The 23258-nt window shown below is 45.6% G+C and overlaps 2 protein-coding genes across 6 annotated transcripts in view; one reads left to right on the top strand and one right to left on the bottom strand.

Annotated features, from left to right (window-relative positions):
• The window catches only part of Dcun1d2 (defective in cullin neddylation 1 domain containing 2), a 33015-nt gene extending 29156 nt beyond the window's left edge, over window positions 1-3859 (bottom strand). Inside the window, exon 1 of one of the 3 annotated variants that reach the window (XM_055608404.1) lies at window positions 3704-3859. In XM_055608404.1, the coding sequence (XP_055464379.1) occupies window positions 3704-3706 (3 nt within the window). In that variant the 5' untranslated portion in view covers window positions 3707-3859. Of the gene's footprint in view, window positions 1-2035; window positions 2088-3703 lie in introns of those variants that run through there. The other 2 variants (XM_055608406.1, XM_055608405.1) reach the window with 2 other exon arrangements.
• Window positions 3859-23258, top strand: part of Tmco3 (transmembrane and coiled-coil domains 3) — a 35074-nt gene continuing 15674 nt past the window's right edge. For 2 of the 3 annotated variants that reach the window (XM_055608403.1, XM_055608401.1), the window contains exons 1-7: window positions 3859-4269; window positions 10743-11258; window positions 11852-12031; window positions 13209-13400; window positions 14175-14303; window positions 16417-16509; window positions 21335-21521. In XM_055608403.1, the coding sequence (XP_055464378.1) occupies window positions 10815-11258; window positions 11852-12031; window positions 13209-13400; window positions 14175-14303; window positions 16417-16509; window positions 21335-21521 (1225 nt within the window). In that variant the 5' untranslated portion in view covers window positions 3859-4269; window positions 10743-10814. Of the gene's footprint in view, window positions 4270-9984; window positions 10089-10742; window positions 11259-11851; window positions 12032-13208; window positions 13401-14174; window positions 14304-16416; window positions 16510-21334; window positions 21522-23258 lie in introns of those variants that run through there. The other variant, XM_055608402.1, reaches the window with a different exon arrangement.

The following is a 23258-nucleotide window of genomic DNA, read 5'->3' as shown; positions in this document are numbered from 1 at the left end:
TGTGCAGAATAGGCAAATCTGTAGGCAAGTGGAAACCAGTGGCTGAGGGGAGGGAAGAATTGGAAAATGCTTATGGGTACATGGTTTTCTTTGAGGTGACAAAAATATTTTGGAATGAGATAAAGGGGGTGGCTGCACATAGAGGGACCATGCTAATCACTATGAATTTGTACACTAAAAGAAAATTTAACATAGCAAGCAATAACCTCCAAGATGATCCAGCAGTTATCTCCCTGGAACAGCCACACCATTTAACAAGTGTGATATCAGAGTTGCACATCAAGACACTGTAGCCCCCTGGAAGACTGGATGATGCCTGGTTCTGAGCTATAGGACTCCTGAACGCACCTCTGCAGGCCCCTCCCAGTGTGTGACAACTCAGCTTCACCCAGTGCAGCACGAGGCAGACACAAGTCTGTTGGGTACTCCTCCAACCAGATAAAGAGTGCGCAGCAGTGGAGACGAAAGTCAACAGGTCCCCTCCAATATGTTAAAATCTGTTCGCCCCACCCATCGCAGACCTCAAGGGAGTATCAAGGTGCTAGTTCACGAGCAGCAGCAACACCCATGAAGGAGCTGGCAACAGTTACATAATTTGATGTTAGCTTTACAGATTTTGTCATAACAAAATGATATCACCTTTAATACCAGCACTCAGGAGGCAGGGGATAGATCTCTATGAGTTTGGGGACATCCTATCTACATTGTGGGTTCCAGGCCAGCCCAGACAAGGCTACACAGTGAGACCCTTAATCCTTCTTGTTGTCTCCCATAAGAAAGTGCCTGACAAAATGGTTCAGTGTATTCATAGCACAGGCCTGACAACCGAGTTTAATCTTCAGAACCCACATAAAGGGGGAAGGAAAAAACTGATCCCACAAAGATAACTCCTGACCTCCACATGTCTGCCTCATAGTAAAAAACATATTTTTATAATATTTATTTTATTTTCTGTGTATAAGGGTTTTGTCTGTATGTCTGGTGCCTATAAAAGCTGGAAGAGGGTGACAGATCACCTGCAATTGGCATTAAAGACAATTGTGAGCGGCCACATGGTCACTAGAAACTGAACCTGAGTTCTCTGTGAAAGCAGGTTCTCTTAACTGATGAGCCATTTCTCTAGACCCGGTAATAAATGTTTTTAAAAAACAATAATCAACAGCTAAATCTAAATAGTGTTTGCTTTGCATTAAGCAACAGCCAAGAGAACTAGGATTCAATGGGAAGAAATGTGAATTGGCAAATAACTTTCTTAGGAAAAATGGCTCATAAACCAAAAATTTACAGGAAAAGCAAGTGAGCTCCAAGTCCATCCACTACTGTAAGCAGGTTCGAAATCCATGCAAGGTCTGCTCAGCAAGTGGCTTTCAACAGAGCTTACCGTTTCACGGGAGCCAAAGAACTACAGGTGTTTCCTATGTGCCATTATTTTAGTGTTTAAATGCTTGGGATTTGTTTCTTCATGACAGGGCTTCTCTGTGTAGCCTTGGCTCTCCTGGACTCACTCTGTAGACCAGGCTGGCCTCGAACTCACAGAGATTCGCCTGCCTCTGCCTCCCCAAGTGCTGGGATTACAGGTGTGCTCCACTGCACCAGACTTTGCTCAGGATTTTTATTTTTCATTCATATTTATTTTGTGTGTCTGTGCCACAATGTGTGTTTGTATATGTAAAAACAACTGTATTGTTGGTCCTCTTTAACCACCATATAAATTACAGGGATTGAACTCAGGTCATCAAGCTTGGTGGCAGGTACCCATTCCTGCAAAGCCACCTTACTGGCCCCTAAAATGTATAAAACTCTTGAAATAAAAACTGAGATAGTCCAATTGACCTCAAGGATTGGCATAGCCTTGTTTGGCCTGGAACTTGTTATGTAGACCAGGCTGGCCTTGAACCCACAGACATACCTGCCTCTGACTCCCAAGTGCTGAGATTAAAAGTATATGCCATCATGCCCTGTCAAATATACATATGCTGTGTGTTAGCATGTGCATGCGCACGCATACCCTACAGATGCCAGAAGAGAACTTTACCTTCCCTGGATTTGGAGTTACAAGCAATTAAGTTGCGGGAGGCTGGGAATGGAACTCAGGTGCTCTGAAAAAGGAGCTCTCACAGCTCAGCCAGCACTTCACTCTTTTGGTCTTTGGGTCTTAAAATGCAATAAAATATCACATTAAAAAGCTATCAAGACTAACGGCTCCTTCAGGGTCATCCTTTGGCGGGTATACTCTGTTTAACATTCCCAATGGCTCATCTTCATCACTCCCAGATATTTCAAAACTAAATTTACAACAGACTACTGTTAAAAGTGCCTGCAGCCACTGATTTGTGTTTTCATAGTCTCCCACAGAGCTCAACACAGTTACTCAAAATGCACCAGGAGCTGTTCAGAATTGTTTCAGCAAGTGATAATCAGTGAGATGTACAGAAAGCAGGACAAGTCGATCTTCTGAACAGTGGAAGCCAGAACGAAAAGTTCCAAACGTTTTATATGTTATCTTGTGAAAAACAACACACAATCTGGGCACGAAAGTGATCCTATATGAGATTTTTTAAAGCATCTGTAAAATGCCCTTCCAGAGACGCTTAGCAAAATACCTCCTCTTAAGGACAATTTGCAAAGGGATCACAGGACAACCATTTGATCAAATAAATTTGTGGCCCACTGTAGGTTAACTGTGCTTTGGCATGTGCAGGCCTGAAGAGCGCTTCAGCCAAATGCTTCCAGATCTTCAGCCTCCCAGTATTTCCTTTCCAAGATATGTTCCTGTTCACATGCATATAGATGAGTGGCTTGGCCGCTGGGTCAGAAGAGTCTCTGGGCGGCTTGATTTTTAAGTTCATACCTTACTATTTCTTGGTTTTTAGGTTCATACATCTTCTAGTTTTCCAGCCTCACCCTTCTCGGTATTCATTCCATCCCCTCTTCCCTCTCTGAGGTTCGGTCCTCTGCCCTGTTTCCTCTACACAAACTCCAAGCCAAGCAGACATCCCTCTAAGGACAGAGACAAAACGTGTCTTCCTCGGCTCCAATCCACCCGCAGCCTTTCGGAGCGTGGACCCTCTAGGGGTCCAAGGAATGGAACTGTCAGACGCCCGCCCCCTGGTCCTAGGCCTTTGCACAACTCTCCTAGGCTAACTAGGCTAACCCTTCTCTTCCTAGGCGTTCTGCCCGTCCCTCCCAGTCTCCGGGATCCCCAGCCTGATCTTGGCTTTAGAACGGAGGAGGCAATTGGTGATCTCCTCGCCCGGCGCCAGCTGCGCGGATCACAAACCATCCTCACCCCGCAGACTCGCGCACCACCTCCCCGGGATTGCTTCCTTCCATCTCTTCCAGAAACCTCCCCGGATCCAGAGCTGGCAGAACTCCGCCAGCTCCGCCCTAGTCGGCGTCACTGTCCACTCAAACGCGGGTCGGCTCCGCCCAGCAGGCAGGTGTCACCCTTCGCACAGCCCCGTCCCGCCCTCCGGTCCGGTCAGTACCGGGCCGACCAGGCGCCGCTGCCCTCCCAGAGACCCAACTGGGTTCCTCACATCCCTCTCCACGCCATGCCTCTTCAAGTCAGTCGTGCCCCTCCCTCAATACTCTGACGGGGACACCCGGGCCCCTCAGTTCAGTTATCCAGAAGCCGCCACGGAGCGGTGACCTCCGCACCCTGCTCTGGCCGCACCTGCCAAGCGCAAACCCTGCCACCTACCATGCTCCCCAACGCTGCCGAAGCGGCTCCGGCTTTCTGCGCAAGCGCACGACGCTCTCCCTCGGCGCAGGCGAACGCTGCAGACTCTGCGCAGGCGCAGTATACTGACGCTCGCTTTCGCCGACTGGGAAGCTTGGCAGCCTTAGCCTCTCCAGGTGCAGTGCAGGCAGGCGCTCTTCAGCTCTGAGGTACGGCGTTTTCTGAAAACCGCAACCTCTCTTTCGGAGACTGTTGATGTTCTGTGGCTCTTAGGCTACGCATCCTATGGAAGGCGACTCGCCGGCTAGCTCTGGAAACTCCAGTTCCCGGAGTGCAACGCGCCGCGCAAAGGCCGACGGAGCTGTTCACCGGCAGCCTGCTTAAAGGGGCAGCAACTACTTTTCTGTCGCACGTCAGAAGAGTCTGAAGTAAGAAGAGGGCGGTGCCGTCCCCCGTGTCCTGGTCCCGCGGCCAGGAGAGATGTGGGCAAGTCCACGTCGGTCCTTTTGCTCGCCGCTCTGGGGAGCTCCCGATCGGGGACAGTGATGCTGAGGTTGCTTGTCCAGAGAGCGGCCTCCTCCATCGGGGTGAGCTTTGCTGCCGCGGGGCTCCTGTCCTGAGACGCGCTCCACCAGGGTCCCCTTCGGGGAGCTCAATCCTGGGGACTCCTACCCTACTCCTTCTTGGGTTGTCTCTTCCAGAAGGGGCCCCTTCCTAGGGGACCGCCTTTGTCTACTTTCCTGGGGGTTGGGGCTCCTTTTCTAGAAGTTCTTTGCAGTGGCTTCGGGGGCTCCCTTTCCCAAGACTTCCCCCAGACTCGGAGAATCAGCTCCCTGAGCCTCCCGTTTTTGCTCGTCCCTGGGATTTTTTGTGTCCTGCCCTGTGAGGTACTGAGGCAGACAGCCTCTTTTTAAAGACATACCTGGAAACGGACACATCAAGATTGTCTTTTATAAGGGGTGTGCGGTGCCCAGCAACACATGACTTAAGCTTATACAGCCCGGGAGGTGTCATAGTCAACCAGCAGCCCAGGTGTTTTACTCATCCCCCAGGGAGTCTTGATTCTTAATTTAGGTGTGTGTGGTTGCTCCCCCCGCCCATTGGGTGTAACCAATCAAGTAAGTTGAAAGTGACATTGAAGGTCACTCTAGCACAGTGGGTTTAACCTCTGGCTCCATCCTCTTGTGTAGATCTTAGTGGCTTTATTTCAGCATCCAGCCCCTCTTCCTGGGGCACAAAGTGGATTTGCTTACTTACCAGAGAAATATTTGCTGTTGCTGAAAGGACCTCTTTCTTCACAGACCTTTTTCTCCTTCTTGGCTTCCCTAACTAAAGAAAGAACAAACACAAGCAGCTGGCTAGTGAGTAGGCGCTGTCTCCTTTCTTTGTGGACTTAAGCTGGTACCTCTTGAACAAATAAAGTAGCTGTTTAAACAGCCCTTTGGACACCATCAAGACGCTATGGTTCTCTGCTATAAGTCAAATCACTGTTTGCTCAGCCTCTGTTTTTCTCATCTTTCTTTGGTTCATGACATCTTATTTCTCTTCCATATAATCATTTTTTGTTTTGTTTTTTATTTTCCCTTCCAAAGTAGTTTCAAGGATTGGCCAACTAATGAATGCTTCCCTGCCCCAAGTTTAAAAAGTACTTTAGGAATCATAAGAACCTCCTCTTCATTTACATGTTCCTTCTTGTTTTCTAGTTCTTGTAGTAATTAGATATGAATAATACGCTTCATCTTTACCAACTACCTGTTGTGTTTATGTGGGTATAAGTGCTCTTTTGAAATGGAATTTAGAATTTAAAATAGGCTTTGCTGTTGTAGAGCACTCCTTTAATCCCAGGACTTGGGAGGCAGAGACTCAGATCCCTCTGAGTTCGAGGCCAGCTTAGTGTACATAGCTAGTTCCAGACCAGCCAGGGCTACATAGTAAGACTGGCTCAAAAAACAAACAAATAAACAGGACTTTAATTCAGGAATTTTTTTCCCTATTGAGACTTTTCTTCGCTGTCTCATATCCATCTCTCCTTCTTTAGCCTACTCAAATGTTGTCTTGTAAAGGACAGAATTCCACTTTGGAGACTGAGCTAGAGGAACGAGGAGTTTGAAAGTAGCCCACCTGCCTTATGTAGTAACACCGTGTTTTGGAAATGAAAAATAAGATTTTTTTTTTCTTCTTAATAAGTTTTGAAGTAAATTTTATGATTCTTTTATTTTGTTTTTATGAGACAGGGTCTCATTAGGTAGCTCTGGCTGTCAAGAAACTTGCTATGTAGACCAGGCTAACCTCAAACTCACATAGCACCACTTGTCTGTGCCTTCCCAGTGCTGGTATTAAAGGCTCTGATGTTTTTGTTGTTGTTTTGTGTTTTTTTGTTTTGAGGCACAATCTTGTTAGGTAGTCTGGTCTGGTCTGGAACTTGCCATATATCCCAAATTGTTCTTAAAACTTATGGCTGAGATTAGAAGAATCAGTCACCATGCCTGGAAAAATTATTTGATTCTTTTTTTGTTTGTTTGTTTTGTTTTGTTTTGTTGTTTTTTGAGACAGGGTTTCTTTGTGCAGCCTTGGCTGTCCTGGACTTGCTTTATAGACCAGGCTGGCCTCGAACTCACGGAGATCCACCTGCCTCTGCCTCCCAGATGCCTGGGATTACAGGCATGCACCACCAGGCCTGGCTAAATTCTTATACTGAATGTGTCTCTTCTGCTGGAAGTGTTGATGTTGCTGTTCTAAATGATGAGTAGCCAAGAGTCTGGCTCTCAGAAAGTTTCTTCCTCAACAACAAAAAGAAAAAAGAAAAAAAAAAAAAAGAAAGCCAGGTGTAGTTTCACCCACTTTTAATTCTAGCACTTGGGAGGCAGAGACAGGGGGGAATCTCTGAGTTTGAGGCCAGTCTAGTCTTCATAGTGAGTACTAGGACATCCAGAGCTACATATATACAGAGAGACCCTGGACCCTGGTAGAGAGAGAGAGGGAGAGAGGAAAGTAAGTAGTTTCTGTTTCTGTTTAGGGCATTTCCTCATTCAAATATAAAAATAGTGGTAGGCTTAGTTCTAAACTCTGTGCCTCCTTAGGGTTACTTGTGAGCAACTTAAACTTATTTTGAGTTGACTCAGCCATTAAGAGCACTTCCAGAAGGCCTGGGTTCTATTCCTTGCACCCTCATGGGAGCTCACAACTACCTGTAACTCCAGTTCCAGCTCTCTGGCATCCTCTTCTGATCTCCATGGGTACCAGACCCACATATGGTACATACACGTACCTGTAGGCAAAACACTCAGACACACAAAAATAACAAAATAAATAAATCTGAAATTTGATAAATAATAAAATAACTTTAAAACTCCTTTAAGATGACTGTAGATCTGAGTGCAGTTGTAAGAATAATAAGAAAAATTAGATGGAGTAGAGCCTTCACTTGCTTTCTCCAGGAACAGTGCTTTGCCCTCTGAGCCATATATAAGCAGGAAGCTGTCATCAGTCAAATTTGGGATGTTGTCCAGATTACCCAGTTGTAGGAGCCCAGGATGAGTGAGTGTGTACCGGCATCCTCATCCCTCATCCTTGCCCATCGTTCCAAGCCTATCTGGCTCGTGGGGATCCCTCCTGCTCCTTTTAGTAGCCATGGCCACCACCTCCTGGTCCTTGCCCTAACAACTACTCATCCGACTGGCATCCCAATCATATGGCCATTTTGAGAATGTTAAGTGTACTTTACAGTATTTTTGCCTTGTGGGGAATCTCTGCAGTCAGTGTTGAGATTTGTCCAGGCTGTTGTAGGTATCTGCTCAATATTACAGAAGCCCAAAGTGTCTTTCCATTTTATTAGTATCATTATTGCCTTTGGGGGGAAATGTGGTCTTCTTATGTAGCCTGGCTGGCCTAAAACTTTCTCTATAGTCCGTAGTGACCTCAGACTCCTGGCCTTCTTGCCTTAGCCTCCTGAGTACTGGGATTACGAGTGTCTACCATCATACCTGTCATCCAAATGTCTTTTTTAGTAATTAAAAGTAACAACAAACTAAAAATGTTTACTAATGTACTCAAGAAAAAATACTATAGTTTAGTAGTTCATAGGATTTTGTAGGCAGATTTGAAGGTAAGAGAAAATGAACTTATCTAAAAGTTGTCTGTGTTTTAAAGGTGTCTAGATAATTTCAATATCATGTTCAGATTATAAGTATCTTTTATAAAAAATATTACTGCTCACACAACCGAATCCTCAAAAGTTGTCCTAAAAATGAACTCCTTCCCTTAAGAACTGGAAGAATAGCTGATTCCAGGAACCTGGTTGAGGAAGGAAGCAGAAATGAGTGTATTATGCCATTCTCACATACTGTTCCAAGTAGGGTTTGTAAAGCATGAGAAAGATCTGTAAAATAATCACATTTGGAGATGTTCTGGGGGACGTGAGAAGCATAAGCAAAGGATTCCGAGTTCCTGCCCTATTTCTGGGGAGGCTGCCGCTGGCCCCTGTAAAGGAGGGGGGCGCCTCCCTGGGAACACTGTATAGCCATGTAGAGGAAATGGCGAGTTTGCTTTCGAACTGGTAACCGGTGTGGGATACCTGCATGGAGTAAAGCTCCTGCAGCACCTTCTCTGGACACTTAGTCCCGCCAGCCAAGTCCTGCTGCAGTCTAATGCTTTGACTTAAACCACAATGTGCTGTTTTCTTGGATTTCGAGTATTACTCTGACCACGGTGGCATTCCACTGGTTTAACAGCGTGCTGGCTAGTTTGTGTCAGCTCGACACAAGCTAAAGTCTGAGAGGAGGGACCCTCAATTATACAGATGCCTCCAGCCTGGCTGTGGGGGCACACGCCTTTAGTCCCAGCACTCGGGAGGCAGAAGCAGGCAGATTTCTGAGTTCTGGTCTACAGAGTGAGTTCTAGGAGTTCTAGGACAGCCAGAGATAAAACAGAGAAACCCTATCTCAAAGGGCAGGGGTGGGAGGAGAACTGTATTGTAATCCTGTAGGAGATTTTCTTAATTAGTGATTGATGTGGAGGGCCAAACCCATTATGAGTGGGACCACTGCTGGGCTAGTCCTGGGTTCTATAAGAAAGAAGCTGAGCAAGCCATGAGGAGCAAGCCAGTAAGCAGCGCCCTCCGTGGCCTCTGCATCAGCTCCTGCCTCCAGGTTCCTGTCCTGCTTGAGTTCTGTCCTGATTTCCTTCGATAATGAGCAGTGATTTGGAAGCCTAAGCCAAATAAACCCTTCTTCCCCATAGTTGCTTTGGTCATGGTGTTTCATCAAAGCAATAGTAACCCAAACCCAAGAGAAACAATATATTTTTAGAATCAGCATGTTAAAGCACTTACATGTAGTAGCCCTCACTAAATGACCTGGCCTCTAGGATTTTTGAGTTCTCATATTTTGTTTTGTTTTCTGAGACATGGTTCCTCTCTGTTGTCCTGGCTGTCCTGGAACTTGCTCTGTAGACCAGGCTGGCATTGAACTCAGAGATCCAAGATCTTATGTTTGTTTTTTCTTAGCCTGTTGCCATTGTCTCTTCCTTCCTGGTTATGTCACAATGCAATCTCTAGAAATGCTGCCTTTCATTTTGTTACAGCTAGCCTTCTTTGTCAGGAAAATCACTGGGGTTTGTAGTGAAGATATGTATGTTTTAGAGGTGGATTGCTGGGCAGATGAAATACTGGTATGTTTAGGGTGGGGGAGGCCTTATGACAGACAGTTGCAGGCTCCATTAAAAGTTTAAGTGGGAGATGGCTCAGAGAACTGACTGCTCATTCCCAGCAATGACATGTTGGCTCACAACCATCTATAATGAATCTGGTGCCCTCTTCTGGGGCACCTGTGTATATACAGGCAAAACACTATATACATAATAATAAATCTTTAAAAAAGAGAGAGGGGAGCTGGAGAGATGGCTCAGAGGTTAAGAACACTGGCTGTTCTTCCAAAAGTCCTGAGTTCAATTCCCAGCAACCACATGGTGCCTCATAACCCTTTGTAGTGAGATATGCTGCCCTGTTCTGGTCTGCAGACATACATTCAGGCATGATACTGTATAATTAATGAGAGAGAGATATTAGGTGGGGTATATCCATGAGCTGCAAAACATGTGAAGACGGTCCATTTCATTTCCTTTGTGGGCATAACTCCTTGTGGCCAGGACTTCCAGGTACAGCCTGTTCCATTGGTAACTTCTAGGGTTTAATTCCCTTGACCTCTCTAACCTTTGTTTTTGTTTTTTTTTCCTTGGGTCTGTTTTTTACCCTCCAAGATCATTCTTTCTCAGTGACCATTACTGAGCACTGCTGCTACCGGCTTCTAAAATAGTGCTCTCATCCGCCCCGGCAGTGTCTTCTAGTCATCTCAGCTGTAGCTGGCACCAAGACCTTCCTCACGCCCTCAAGCAAAACTTCAGGAACCAGGTTATCTCTGTTCTTTTTGCCAGACACCGATATGTTTGTGCTAGGTCTCCCTCAGAGGAAACGAGAATGAACCTGAGTTTCAGTGATGGAAATGGTTTGAACATTTGATCAAGTTCTAGGGCTCCAGGGACACTTGTGAATATCTTTAATCTTCGTGTTTATTTCATTAACGAGGGCTTATTCTGGAAAATTTCCACAAGGATTTGGAAAGCAAGCAGAGTGGCCGAGCATACCACTCATCATCTCAGAAGACTGGCTTCCTGTGGGATGGAAGTTGATTTTTTCATGTACTTGTACTTGTACTCTTCTTAAGTAGGATAGTTTTTTGTCTTTCACACATGGTCAGTGTATGAACCTGTGTGTAATTTACTTACTGTTTTACTTGTTCTCGGGTTGTTTCCAGACAAGATGTTATCTCATATAGGCTGGCCTTGAACTCCCAACCCAATCTGCCTCTCTCCCTCTCCTAAGGGCTGGCATTACAGACATTTGACATTGTGCCTGGACGGGCTATGTTTTAAACTTTTACCACTGTCTTTAAAGTCAGATGAAGGCCCTTTACTCTCCTCTTACAGTTTGTTGGCATTCAGGATTTGATTGTGATCTGGACACGGTGAGGTCAGACACTGATGCGGTACCCTGTTTGTTTTTCAGCTGAAAATGTGTGTGTAAAATGAGAGCCGATTATAGCAGAAGTCTGTGTGCCCCACCCTCCATCCTTGGACCATGAAGGTGCTGGATGAGAGTCTCTTCTGGATGCTGCTTCCTTTCTGTCACCTGATAGCCAGCGCTGCAGAGCACGAGGAGGTCGCAAAGCATGCCATCAAGTTACACCGAGGGAAGGGCGCCACGGCCATGCAGAGGAAGCAGTGGGTCCTGGACAGCTGCCGGCGGCTCACTGGGCTCCTGCGGCAGAAGAACGTGGTTCTGAACAAGCTCAAGAATGCCATTCGAGCAGTGGAGAAGGACACCAGCCTCTCCAGGGAGGAGAAGCTCTTCCAGGTGCACACCTTTGAAATTTTCCAGAAAGAGTTGAACGAGAGTGAAAATTCAGTCTTCCAGGCGATCTATGGACTGCAGAGAGCCCTGCAGGGGGACTACAGGGATGTGGTCAACATGAAAGAGAGCAGCAAGCAGCGGCTGGAGGCTTTGAGGGAGGCCGCCATCAAGGTCAGCCACCAACCTGGGGGAGGAACCTGCTTTTTCTAGGGGTCTGTCAGGGGGTGGGACTTCGGGGTGGGGTGACACACAAAATTAGGAAGGCTGACTGGAGGGAGCACTCCTCCCGAAGCCAGTTTGTGCCATCGTTGCCTCTAGGAGGTGCCTGCCCATGTCACGTAAGTCCCAGTGCTCAACTCAAACTGACTAGGATTGGGTTGTACTCAACCTGTCAACTCAGAGTAATGAGGTATCCGTTTGCCTCTGTGCCTCGTGCTGTGGGCCTGTAATGTAGCCGTGCTCAGCATGTGGTTTCGTGTTAGCAGAGGACTGTGGTGGGTGGTGAGCAAGCCCATTTGCTGTTGCTTTCTTCTTTGGTGTTTCTGTGATGCTTGCTCTGCACATCTTGCCAGGCTCAGCATATCTGGGCAGGGTAGGATGCTTGCCTCCCTCTGCTGGTTGGAATTAGAGTTGCACCTGTACAAATGGCCCTGTGACCTAGAAACTTCTCCTGGGTCTAATCCAGATGAGAGCCTTCAGCGCACCTGAGGAAGTCGTAGCCTAGCATAGCCTTGACCACATCTTCATGTTTTATGGATTGCTAGGAAGAGACAGAATATGTGGAACTTCTTGCTGCAGAAAAACACCAAGTGGAAGCCTTGAAAAATATGCAGCATCAGAACAAGAGTCTGTCCATGCTCGACGAGATTCTCGAAGACGTGAGGAAAGCAGCGGACCGTTTGGAGGAGGAGATAGAGGAGCATGCGTTTGACGACAATAAATCGGTAAGCAGAACTCCAGAGCGGTCCCTCCACTGGCTAAGCTATGAGCACGGGCCCTGGCACGCTCAAGATACTCACATGTGTATCTTAGTGAAGCTGAGAATGGGGATAAGCCAAAGCACTCTGTGCCATGTTGAGATTAATATGATGTGTGTTCAGAGTGAGCTAGTTATTCTGCACTCTCTCTCTTTAGTTTTCTGAGACAGCTCTGGCTGTCCTGGAACTCACTCTGTAGACCTGGCTGGCCTCAAAGTCAGAGATAGGCCTGCCTCTGCCTCCTGAGTGCTGCGATTAGAGGTGCCACCACCACCTGGCTCTGCTTTCTCCTGTAACACCTGCAGTCACTCCTGTATGAAGGGCATGTCTCCAGACCCCAGCTTTGCCTCTCAGCTTGGGTTGGAACTCTGGAATCAGGAAGTTGAGGTGGTTGGGTTGCAGTGCTTGTCTTCTGGGGAGTCTCTTACATTTTGCAAAAGACAGACTCATAGCAGAAGGATTTGGGCTTCTCATCTGTCATGGGGAGATCTTTAGGGAAAAGGATCTGATTTCATACTGATGCAAAGAATTGTGGACCTACAGACAGTTATGGAGTAAACCCAAACCAGAGTAAGAGCAGAAGTGTATGGGGACAACAGATACACGGAAGGAGCAGGGTGCTTCGCTCACTCATTCTGGGATTGGAAAGGAGCTCCTAATTATTTCTAGAGCTATAAATGTTTGAAAGAATATACTATGAACCAAGTAAAGAGATGTTTGGAAGTAGCATAAGTGCTAATATTTTTACCCTTAAATTCTTCTATTGAAAAATTCCCTAATCCTGGCTAATGGACACTATTGGGTTTGTATGTTTTGTTTGTTGGAAGTACTGGGTGTTAAGCCCAGGGCTGTGCACATTGCTGGGAAAGTGCCATGCCACTGAGTTACACACCCAGCCTTCTCAGTTTTATTTTGAGATGGGATCTTGCCAAGTCGCCAAGGTATTGCATTTGCCCTGGAGTCCAGGTAGGACTTGAGCTTACCCTTGTAAGCTGGGTTTACAGACCCTAGTATCAGATTTAGCATTACTGATCCTTTTGTAACAGAATACTAAAACATTTCTGTCATTCTTTTAGTCTTTACTCTTTAAATGTTAATGTGAAAGCATTTAATTCGAATTGTAATATACTGGTTGTTCTTACAGGTCAAAGGCGTCAACTTTGAGGCAGTTCTGAGAGTGGAGGAGGAGGAGGCCAATTCCAAGCAGAATATCACAAAGAGGGAAGTGGAGGAGGGCCTGGGCCTCAGCATGCTTATCGACTCCCAGAACAACCAGTATATTCTGACCAAGCCCAGAGATTCCACTATCCCACGTGCAGACCACCACTTCATTAAGGCAAGCTGCACCTGTCATCCTGGGGCTGGCCAGCCAGGCTGAGCTCCATGAGCAGCGTGAGGCTGAGCTGTGGCTCCAGCCTCACACAGAATGTCAGCCTTCTTGCTGTCAGACACTCCACTGGAACACTCAGATCAGTCCTTTCGGAAGCCTTTCTTGTTTTGTTTTCTTTTGTTGGGGTGGGCTCTTTCTTATTACGGAGCCTGGGCTGGCCTGGAACTCATCCTGCAGTGCAGATTAGCCTTGAATTTAGCAGTTCTCCTGTCTAAGTCTCCTGAGTACATACAGCACTATGTTTGAGTTTCAGATAGTCTCTCTGATGGACAGAGAAGACAGGATGCCCAAGGGCACCTCCCAGGGGCTAATTTTTATAGGAGGACGAAAGTCATGTCAGGTGCTACTGTCTGTGTTGACTAGAATGGGCCCAGAGAGCCTATTCTACAGTTATAAACTGGTAAGGAATCCAATGGTGAAGGTACCATGAATTAGCATATAAGCTCTTAGGGCCCTGGGATCAGAACCACGGAACTCAAATACTCAAGAATCATACAATGCTTTAAGAGCTTGAACAGACAAGTCCTATCAGGACTGAGCTTTATCTCTTAGGGCACAGTTGAAGCTTCTCAACTTCTGTGCAAGACAGCAGTAATGAGAATTCTTCCTCTCACTTTCATCACATGTTTTTTATTCTAATGAGATGAATGAGAGACCTCCTACCCATTCTATCCTCCCGGCCAGCCGCTCTGTGATTCTTACCTTTTCTTTCTGTGCTAGGACATCGTGACCATAGGAATGCTATCCTTACCATGTGGCTGGCTGTGTACGACAATAGGATTGCCTACAATGTTTGGTTATATCATCTGTGGTGTGCTTCTGGGGCCCTCAGGGCTAAACAGCATTAAGGTACAGATGTTTCTAACTGTTTTAGTGTCTAACATGATGCCAAAGAAACATGAACGAAGACTAAACAGATCTGAGCTTGAGTCAATGAAGATACCAGGCAAAGACACCCTTGATGCTAATCTATGGGAATATTGCAATTCCTGATGCAGGGATGCTCAGTGATAGGCTGTTCTGTCACTTTAAATTACATTAATATTTTAAAAATTGCATTTCTAGTGATACGATGGTCTAGATTATCCAGGTCACTATTCAGACAGTAAATCAATAGGAAATGTTGGTCTTGGTGTAGTTTTATGCAGTTCCTTTTGTTTGGGAAAGCTGACTGAAGTACCAGTCTCAAGAGACAGTGGACATTAAGGCTTCTTTCACTGAACTCATCTGTGGAGCAGGTTGCTACTCCCTGTCGTAAGGAAATAAACACACTTCTGGCAGGAAAAAAGGTCCTAAGCATTTTGAATGTGTCACTCAAATACATGTAGGTGGGGACAGTGAAAAGAGGACCCTTAGAGTGGGTGCTATGAGCTCTTGATGGAGGAAATGATCCAGGAGGGCACAGGAGCAGCCTCAGACCCCTGCTCATGTTGCAAGACACCCCAGGGGAGCGGAAGGAGGCAGTGCACAGGGTGCCTGCAGGATGCTCTAGTTGGCGTTCCTGAACCATGTCAGAGGAGCCCAGTGACTTCCCAGGCTGAAGTCTGATAGCCACACGAGACTGCTCTTAGCAGCAAATGATCCTTGGCCAGGAAAAGAGCGGCTGGCCTGGCCTGCTCAGGCTATAAGCTCTGGGCCTTCCAGGGAGAAATTAACTTGCTGTGCAGGCAGCCCTCCATTCCATGAGGGGCTCAAAGGCCCCACAGCACAGTGAGCTGTGCAGGTTCATGTTCGGAACAAGTACTTCCACTCACAGAGAACTGTGTAAGATTTAGGAGGACGCTCCACTTCCTCTTGCCTCTCGCCTCTAGAGTGTTGAGGCTACAAGCAGGCACACGGGAGCAGAGAAAGCTCACAAACAAGTCAGTACGAGCATGCTGACAAGTCAGCTGTACCATAGGAAGGTAATGTGATCCTGAGTAAAGACCCAAGAGCGTGCTAGCCAAAAATGAGCCATAGTTAGGAGAGCCAAGCCAGGAACTTTTTCCTATAGAAAGTTGATAGGCTTTCATTATGAAGTTGAGAAATGGAGATTTAAGTGTATCATTTTGGCATCATAGCTATGGTCTGACCAAGAAAAGGGAAGAGAAATAAAAGGAAAATAGAAGTAACCATAAGGAAGCATAAAAACAAGAAGATGTCAAGGAAATCACATCTGGCATTGCAGTAAGTGAAATAAACTCCCATGTTGAAGGACAGACTTTACAACGGTATCCAAACAAAAGCATTGTAAACAAGAGGCATGGTAAAAATAAAGCAGCAAGAAAGGTGAACATGGAAGGTACAAATAAAAGCAGAACAAGAACGCTGGCAAACTTAGCTCAGGATGAGCTCAGGACAGCATGAGGTCACAGGAATACTACACAAACACTTAAAAATATTAAAACATATGTACTGTTCTGTTTCTTTTCGTTTAGTATGACAGTCTTAAAAACAAATGGCAAATGAGTCAAATACATATATATTACGTATAAAAACCTCTGGGATGTGGTCAAATGTGAAAGTTCACCTTATAAGAAAAACTTCCCTTCTTAGACACACTCATTTCCAACTAAGAAGTCAGTGTGAATTGGCCTTAACCTCAGCTTTGGGGCTCCCTTTTCCCCAGGAGGGGGCTGAAGAGAGGTGTTCATGAAGATAGAGTGGCCATGTGTGTGAAAGCCAGTGACCCCCACAGCTGCTTCTCAAGAGAAACTATAATAAAAATAAATATTCCTCTGGAAAATCAGGAAAAAGTGTGTGTGTGTGTGTGTGTGTGTGTGTGTGTGTGTGTGTGTGTGTGTACACAATCAGGAAGCCAAAAAGATCTCAGATATAAGAGAAATTCACAGAATTTATTTCTTTAAAAAAAAAATAGTACTATTTTTTTTTGGCGGGGAAGGGGTAAGGAATATTTCTCTAAATTATCAGCACATGTTCTTTTGGTAAAATAAACATTAAATAATATGCTTTTGTTTTTCAGTCTATTGTACAGGTGGAGACATTAGGAGAATTTGGGGTCTTCTTTACCCTGTTTCTTGTTGGCTTGGAATTTTCTCCAGAAAAGCTGAGAAAGGTAAGAACCCAACCCTCTGCCACTGCCTGGGAGAAACTTGATTTACTCACTGGTTTTTTTTTTTTTTTTTTTTGAGACAGGATCTTGCTAGACCAGGCTGACCTTGAACTCATAAAGAATCTCCTTGTCTATCAAGTTTTATTCTTTTTAAACTAGAATATGACATTTAAATTTGATACCATTTTTTAGAAAATAAATTTGAAAAAGTCAAAACAATAAATGGGATCAATTTTCACAGAAATGTAGATGTGTCCCCTTCAAGAAAGTATGAAACTGAGGATAAAATGTAAGAGACTTAGTATTTGTGTATTTCTCTAGAAGAAAATCTCCAATTTTAGACATTTTTTTTTTTTGGCCTGCTGGCCAGGTGGTGCACAGCTCCAGTCTGTCATTTGGAAAGTGGACAGCCTTGGCTTGCTGGCCAGTTAGTCGACCGTAACCGAGAGCCTCCAAGCCGCTGAAAGACCCTGTCTCCAAAAGGTGGCCAGTTCAAGGGGCGACGCCTGAGTCTGCCCTCTGGTCAGCGCATGTGTGTGTGCGCGTTAGCACACACGCTGCCTCCCCTTCCCCAGCTGGCACGTCCAATCACATACAAATTTATCAGCAAAGGAATTTTAACTCCTCATGGGAACAAGTTTAAGAAATGTTGAAGGTAGGAACGGTAGCACACGCCTTTGATCCCCAGCACTCAGAAGGCAGGAGCAGGTGGATCTCTGTGAGTTCAAGACTAGCCTGCTCTACATAGCAAGTTCCAAGCTAGCCAGGACTACATAGTGAGACCCAGTCTCAAATCAACAACAGGACTGTTGGTGAGATGGTGAAGCATGTAAAAGGTGATCACCACCAAGCCTGACCCCCAGAGTGTGGGCTCCAGGACCCACACTGTGGAAGCAGAAAACCACGAGTTGTCCTCTGACCTGCATAGGCAGGCTGTGGCACCTCCCCACAGATCAACCAATAAGTGTTAAAAGAATGTTGTAAACAATCTGAATAACTAATGGCCAAGCAGTAACCTGACTGCCTGATGGAATGCTGTGTAGCCATTAAAATACTAAAGTATGGAAACAGAGGGAAGTGTTTGGTACAGCATTAACCTTAAGGAGGGGCTGGTGATATGGCTCAGTGGCTAAAGCGCTTCCTGCTCTTGTGGAAGACCTTGATTCAGTTCCCAGCACCCACATCAGGTGACTCACAGGCATGTTGTACTTATGCTTTGTCTACCTGAAGCTCCTCCAGGACCCAACACTTCTGGTCTCCGAGCACCTGCACTCATGTGCACACCCCCACACAGATACACACAATTAAAAATAAAACAAACTTAAAAAAGAAATGAAACTGTGTCCAGTAGTGTGAGCCTGAAATTGTAGCTCTTTGGGAGGCTGAAACAGGAGTCCAGCCTGAGCTGCCTGTAGTCAGACCTAATACAGGGGAAAAAAGAGCATCTTACATGATAATAGCAGCACAAAGAAGCAGGCGCACACAAAAAGACAATAGGGAACAGCAGTACTTGAACCCTTTTCTGTGTTTCCACATTTTCTATGGCACTTCTTTTTTAAAGTAACATTTCTGTTACTTTTGAGCATTTCATATAATTTATTTTGATCATATTCACTCCTTCCACCAGCTCCTCCCCAACCTCCTCCTTAACTTCTAACTTTGTGCTCTCTCTTTTTTTATTCCTTGAAAAGTTCAAGTTTCATACAATGTGTTTTGATCGTCTTCAGGCCCCCAACTCTTGTCAGGTCCACCCCCCCAACCTTGGTGGCTTTTTCTTATTTTACCTCTAAAGAATGTGTGCGACTTAAGTATTCTTGAGTGTATGGCCTTCAGCTGGAGTGTGGTCAACTTACCCTGGGACGCAGTTTTACAAAAAACTTTGTTTCTCTCTTTCCTGGCAGCTAACAGTTGCCGTCCATGCCATGTGGGTGGATGCTAGGGGTGGGATTGTATGCCCAACTCCCCTGTCCATGCTGGGATTTTGTCTGGCTTGGGCTTGACAGGTTTTGTGCATGCTGTCACATTGCTGTGAATGCGTATGTGCAGCTGGCCTGTTGTATGTAGAGGATGTTCGCGAGTAGTCATTCACTGCCTCTTTCTCTTACACTCTTTCCAACCCCTCTTCTGCAATGAGCACTAAACCTTGGGGAAAGGGACGTGGTCTATATGTTCCCTTTCCGGCTGAGCATTCTATAGTTTCCTATTCTCAGGTGATCTGTGGGTATAACAGTTGGTTATGATTAATGATTACTTCATAGTGCACCTTCTAGCACTATGAAAGCTAGCCAATATTTTGGGTTTTATTGTTGTTTTAGATTACCCTACAGACTCCTGGAAGAACCTGTAGCCCATTATTACTACAGGGTAGCATTGACCTTGTGGTAGTCCTTCTGCCTCTGCCTCCCATGTACTAGAATTACAAATATGTGCCTCCATTCCCAGCTACTGACAGTTTCAAATTTTCTTTTTAAAGTCCTGTTTGCTTCCAAGAGTGATCACTGGTTTTTGACATTTATCTTCATACTGTAACATCCTTTTTCACCTTCTCTGGAGAGATGCTGGTTGTCATTAGTACCTTCAATTTTCTCTTAACCTCTTTTCTGCTGCAAGAACTGTTAAACTGTCTGATCTCACCGCCTGGGAGATGTGCCAAGGTATGCTTCTTCTTGAGGAGTTCTGACTGTGTCAGTGACATCTTCCAGGGACTTTTGTCTCCTCATGTCCTTCTCACATCATAAGTCATACATTTTAATTTCTAAACTCAAAGTTCAAAGAAAATTAACCATTCTTCTAGATCCTAACTTAAAAACAGCCCCATTTTTCCTGTGCATTTTCTTGAAGAGTAAGGGGTGGGGAGGGCATAAGCTGGGGTAGAAGGGATTTATGGGTGTCCTCTTTGTTAGAGCCAGTTGGGGTCATCCATCACAAGTGCCATCATGGACAGGCTTCATGGAAACATGTGACCTTTGTTTCCAAGTACAGCGGCTTATCTGGGATTTTAAAATTGGAGACATTTGATGTAAACAGTGATTCATGGCAAGCAGGGCAGGTAAAGTTCTGTTTCCATATTATGAGCAATAAGATCTTGAGTAGGGCTCTGAGCCTTTCTGACATCAGTGTGTGGCATCGTCTGTGTAGTAGAATTATGTTAAAGTTTCTCCTGGTTTTCACAATTAATTTTTTTTCTGTAATATTCAAAGCTGATGGTGAAATGATGCTCTGTGACACATAAGTAATATAATTGTGAGCACTATAAAACAGTGCTTGCTCTGACTGGTACTGTCTGGGGGGGGTTGCCCATGTGATCTAAACATGGGGGAGCCTGAAGGAAGGGTTCTGGCTTTGTCAAGTGAGTGTATTTTGGGTGCTTGAGGTAGTAATGCACCTGATGAAGGATATGAATGTTGCACTGGAAACCTGTGTTTTCTTGGAGCCTTGCTGGGCCTTCATCTTGAGGCCTTCATCTTGAGGCTTTGTTGGGCCTTCATTGCGTGGCCTTGCATCTTCTCTTGTCTGTGCTAGGTAGCAGCTCTAGACTTATTTGTGTGCCTTGGCCCTGCAATTTCATTGCGCGAGTGCAGCTTGTTCCCATTGCAGTTCCTGGTTTTCATCTTTCATATTTTGTCATGCAGGTATGACTGGAAACTTTAGCGCAGCCTAAAGTAAGGAAAGTGAACGGTTCACATCAGTAGGTCTTTTCCATGTAGGCAACTTACATTTGATAGAAAACATCTGATAGTGTTTTCCAAAATAGTAATTATTGATGGACATCCTCTTAGGTCCCTGAATCCTAGGAAGGGATGATCAGAAACGTCCCAAGTTACTGGAATCTGGATGAGCTTCCCAGTGTTGTAGAGAATGCAGTCTTCCTACCCTGAATGCCATCCCTGATGACTGCTTAATCTGGGTTTTTGGACCTGCTAGGACCTTCCTTATCCTCCTGCTTTGCAGTGGACTTGGATTATTCTCTTTGTTTTGAGACAAGGTCTAATTGTGTAATTAAGACTGGCCGTGAACTCAGAGACCCTCCTCCCTCACGCTCTCGTGCTGGGATTATAGACGTGTGCCTTTGAACTGTTGTTAGTTCTCTATCTTAGTAGTTCATCAGTTTCTACCTCTCTCTGAATACCTTATGAATCCTGCAGAGCTAGAGTTATGTTTTCTCGTCTTTCAGCAGGTTCTTGCTGTGCACCTGTGGTGTTCAGCCCCTCAGCAGCTGTGGGTTCACTGCATCAAGCCCTGCCCTGTTGCTTGACTTTAGGGTTTCAGAATGTTGTTCCCTGAGAAAGAAGAAACAGAAACCTAAGATGGCCTGTGAGGCTGGGGATCCCCTAACTGGGAATAGCGCTGTTGCAGAAAGTTTGCCAATATACGCTTCCTGATTCTTCCTTGCGGGAATCACTTGGGGCAACTACATGGCTTCTAACAATTTTTGATAACTCCATTTTCAAGGGATCTGACATGCTCTTCTGTGCTTTATGGGTCCCAGCTGTGAATATGGTACACTGACAAATACACAGACAAAACACCCACACACATAAAAATAGATAAATAAGATTTAAAAGGAAAAGATTTAAGCACTGGAGGGTTTTGGTATCTGCTGCTTGGTGTGGGGGCCCACTAGCAATCTCTAGGGATACTGTGAGATGATTGTACATAGTATATGTATCTGTGTCTGAGTGTGTTTCAGCCCAGGATGTGTGTTCATTATGTCTGGGTGTATAGGCTCTGAGTTCCTTCCTGAAGGGTCAGTTCTCTGCTCTGAGGCTGTGGTCCGGAGATGGGCTGTTGCCCTGGGATATGTGTGAATGCGTGTGTTCTTTTCCAGGTATGGAGAATCTCCTTACAAGGACCTTGCTATATGACGGTACTGATGATTGCCTTTGGCTTATGGTGGGGACACCTTCTGCGGATCAGACCCACCCAGAGTGTCTTCATTTCTACCTGTTTGTCCTTATCAAGCACACCCCTGGTGTCCAGGTTCCTAGTGGGCAGTGCCCGAGGTGATAAAGAAGGTAGGTGAACAGCATGCCCTAAGTATGTGTGTAGCTAATGTTCACCTGCAAATTCATGGCTGGAGACCTGTCAGTCCTCCTTCATAGGACTTTCCAGCTGTTAACAGCTACTCGGGCACATGTTCAACACTTCAGGGAACCAGCCTCCCGCCAAGCCCAGTGCCTCCATGCTTCCACTTCCTGCCGGTGTGTTCATGTCCTTAGCATTGTTAGAGAGCTGGAAAGAAGTTAGGCCAAGATCAGAAGTCTGAACTGCACAGTGCTAGGTAGAAGCTTCTTGAGGGGCAACAAGTTGGTTTGTTTAGTTGTAGCAGTACGCAACTAAATTCACACTATTGGTGAATTTTCTCAGAAATCCAGAGTGCTTTAGCAATGAAGAAACTACTAGCTCTTGGCTTGGTTTGTTCTCTCTGTGTGTGAACTGGTGTCATCTCTGAGTCACTGCTTTGTGTGGTGAGAGCAGAGCAGCGTGGAGCAGTCACGAGTGGCCTTATCACCCAGCTCTGTGTCTTCGGCACATTATACATTTGCACATACTTGTTAAGGGGCAGCCATTGTTTTCTTCCTGCTTTGTGAAAGTAAAACAGAGGCCAAAGTGTCATCCTTCACATTGATTGATACTTTGAACACATCAGGAATAGAAGAGAAAAATATAAAAAGAAAACCGTGAATAAATGGCTAAGTCCTTTAGTGACACTAAAACTGCCATGCTAGGCACAGACATTTGTGTGGGACAGTGCACGGAAGCTGACCCCAGGCCTTGTGAACTCTAAGCTGGGGCTGGAGCTCTGGAGTCCCACTGGGACTATCCCAGTATACTCGTAATATGACCTGGGAGGAAGGGGTTCTCCCTGGTGAAAGAGGCTCGGAAAACGGCCATCAGTACCAGAGCTGTGGGACTCTATGGATGGAACACTTCCTTGGGTGACTCACCTTGTGTCGCTACTTTGGTGGCTACATCTGTGGCGAGCCAGCAGACATGTCCAATATCCCTATGGATAATACCTGGGACACAGGACTAGGGGACAGAGGCTGAGAAAGTGGGATGACATCCGAGCAGCTTCACACAGCTTCATAGGATGGCCTACAGGTGAAGAAATCTGCTTCTAGAAAAGACAGCTGTCAGCCTCAGTATCTTTGAGTCCCTCCTTCTCAAGACTGTTCCCTAAACCACAGTTGCATGATCAGAAGACTAAAAACACAAATGAAAGTGTCACATCTGTGTAATCGGACCAGATACAAAATGCTTAGAGCAGACAAGAAACAGGAGCACCCTTAGATCCATGAGATGAGATGGTGAGCTCGGCGTTCTGTGGAGGAGAAGCTGCAGAAAATGGCCACAACCACATTTTCTACAACCAGAGAAAGACATGAAGTTCAGAGTTAAAGTAAATCTCTAAAACTGAATGGGAAAAATGAAAAGTTTTCCCTAGTCATGTCAAAAGACAAAAGCAATATTTCCAGTCCAAAGAAATCTCAGCACTCAGTCGAAGGGACAAGTGCCTTAAAGAAATAGAATATATCTTCTCTATACCATCAGATCACGTCAGAAAGTAGAGAACCTGCACCTTCCTGGGAGAGCAGGTCCCAGGTACAGAAATGCGACAAAGGGTGGGGTTGGTGGAGGGTTTTCTAACAGCCTCACACCCCACTCTACAGGACAGCAACAGCACCCCACTCTACAGGACAGCAACACACCCCACTCACAGGATACAACACACCCCACTCACAGGATAC

Source organism: Psammomys obesus, unplaced genomic scaffold (genome assembly GCF_907164565.1).
Source record: "Psammomys obesus unplaced genomic scaffold, mPsaObe1.curated_primary_1811, whole genome shotgun sequence".
NCBI lineage: Eukaryota > Metazoa > Chordata > Mammalia > Rodentia > Muridae > Psammomys > Psammomys obesus.
This window is presented reverse-complemented; position numbering and strand designations above follow the sequence as displayed.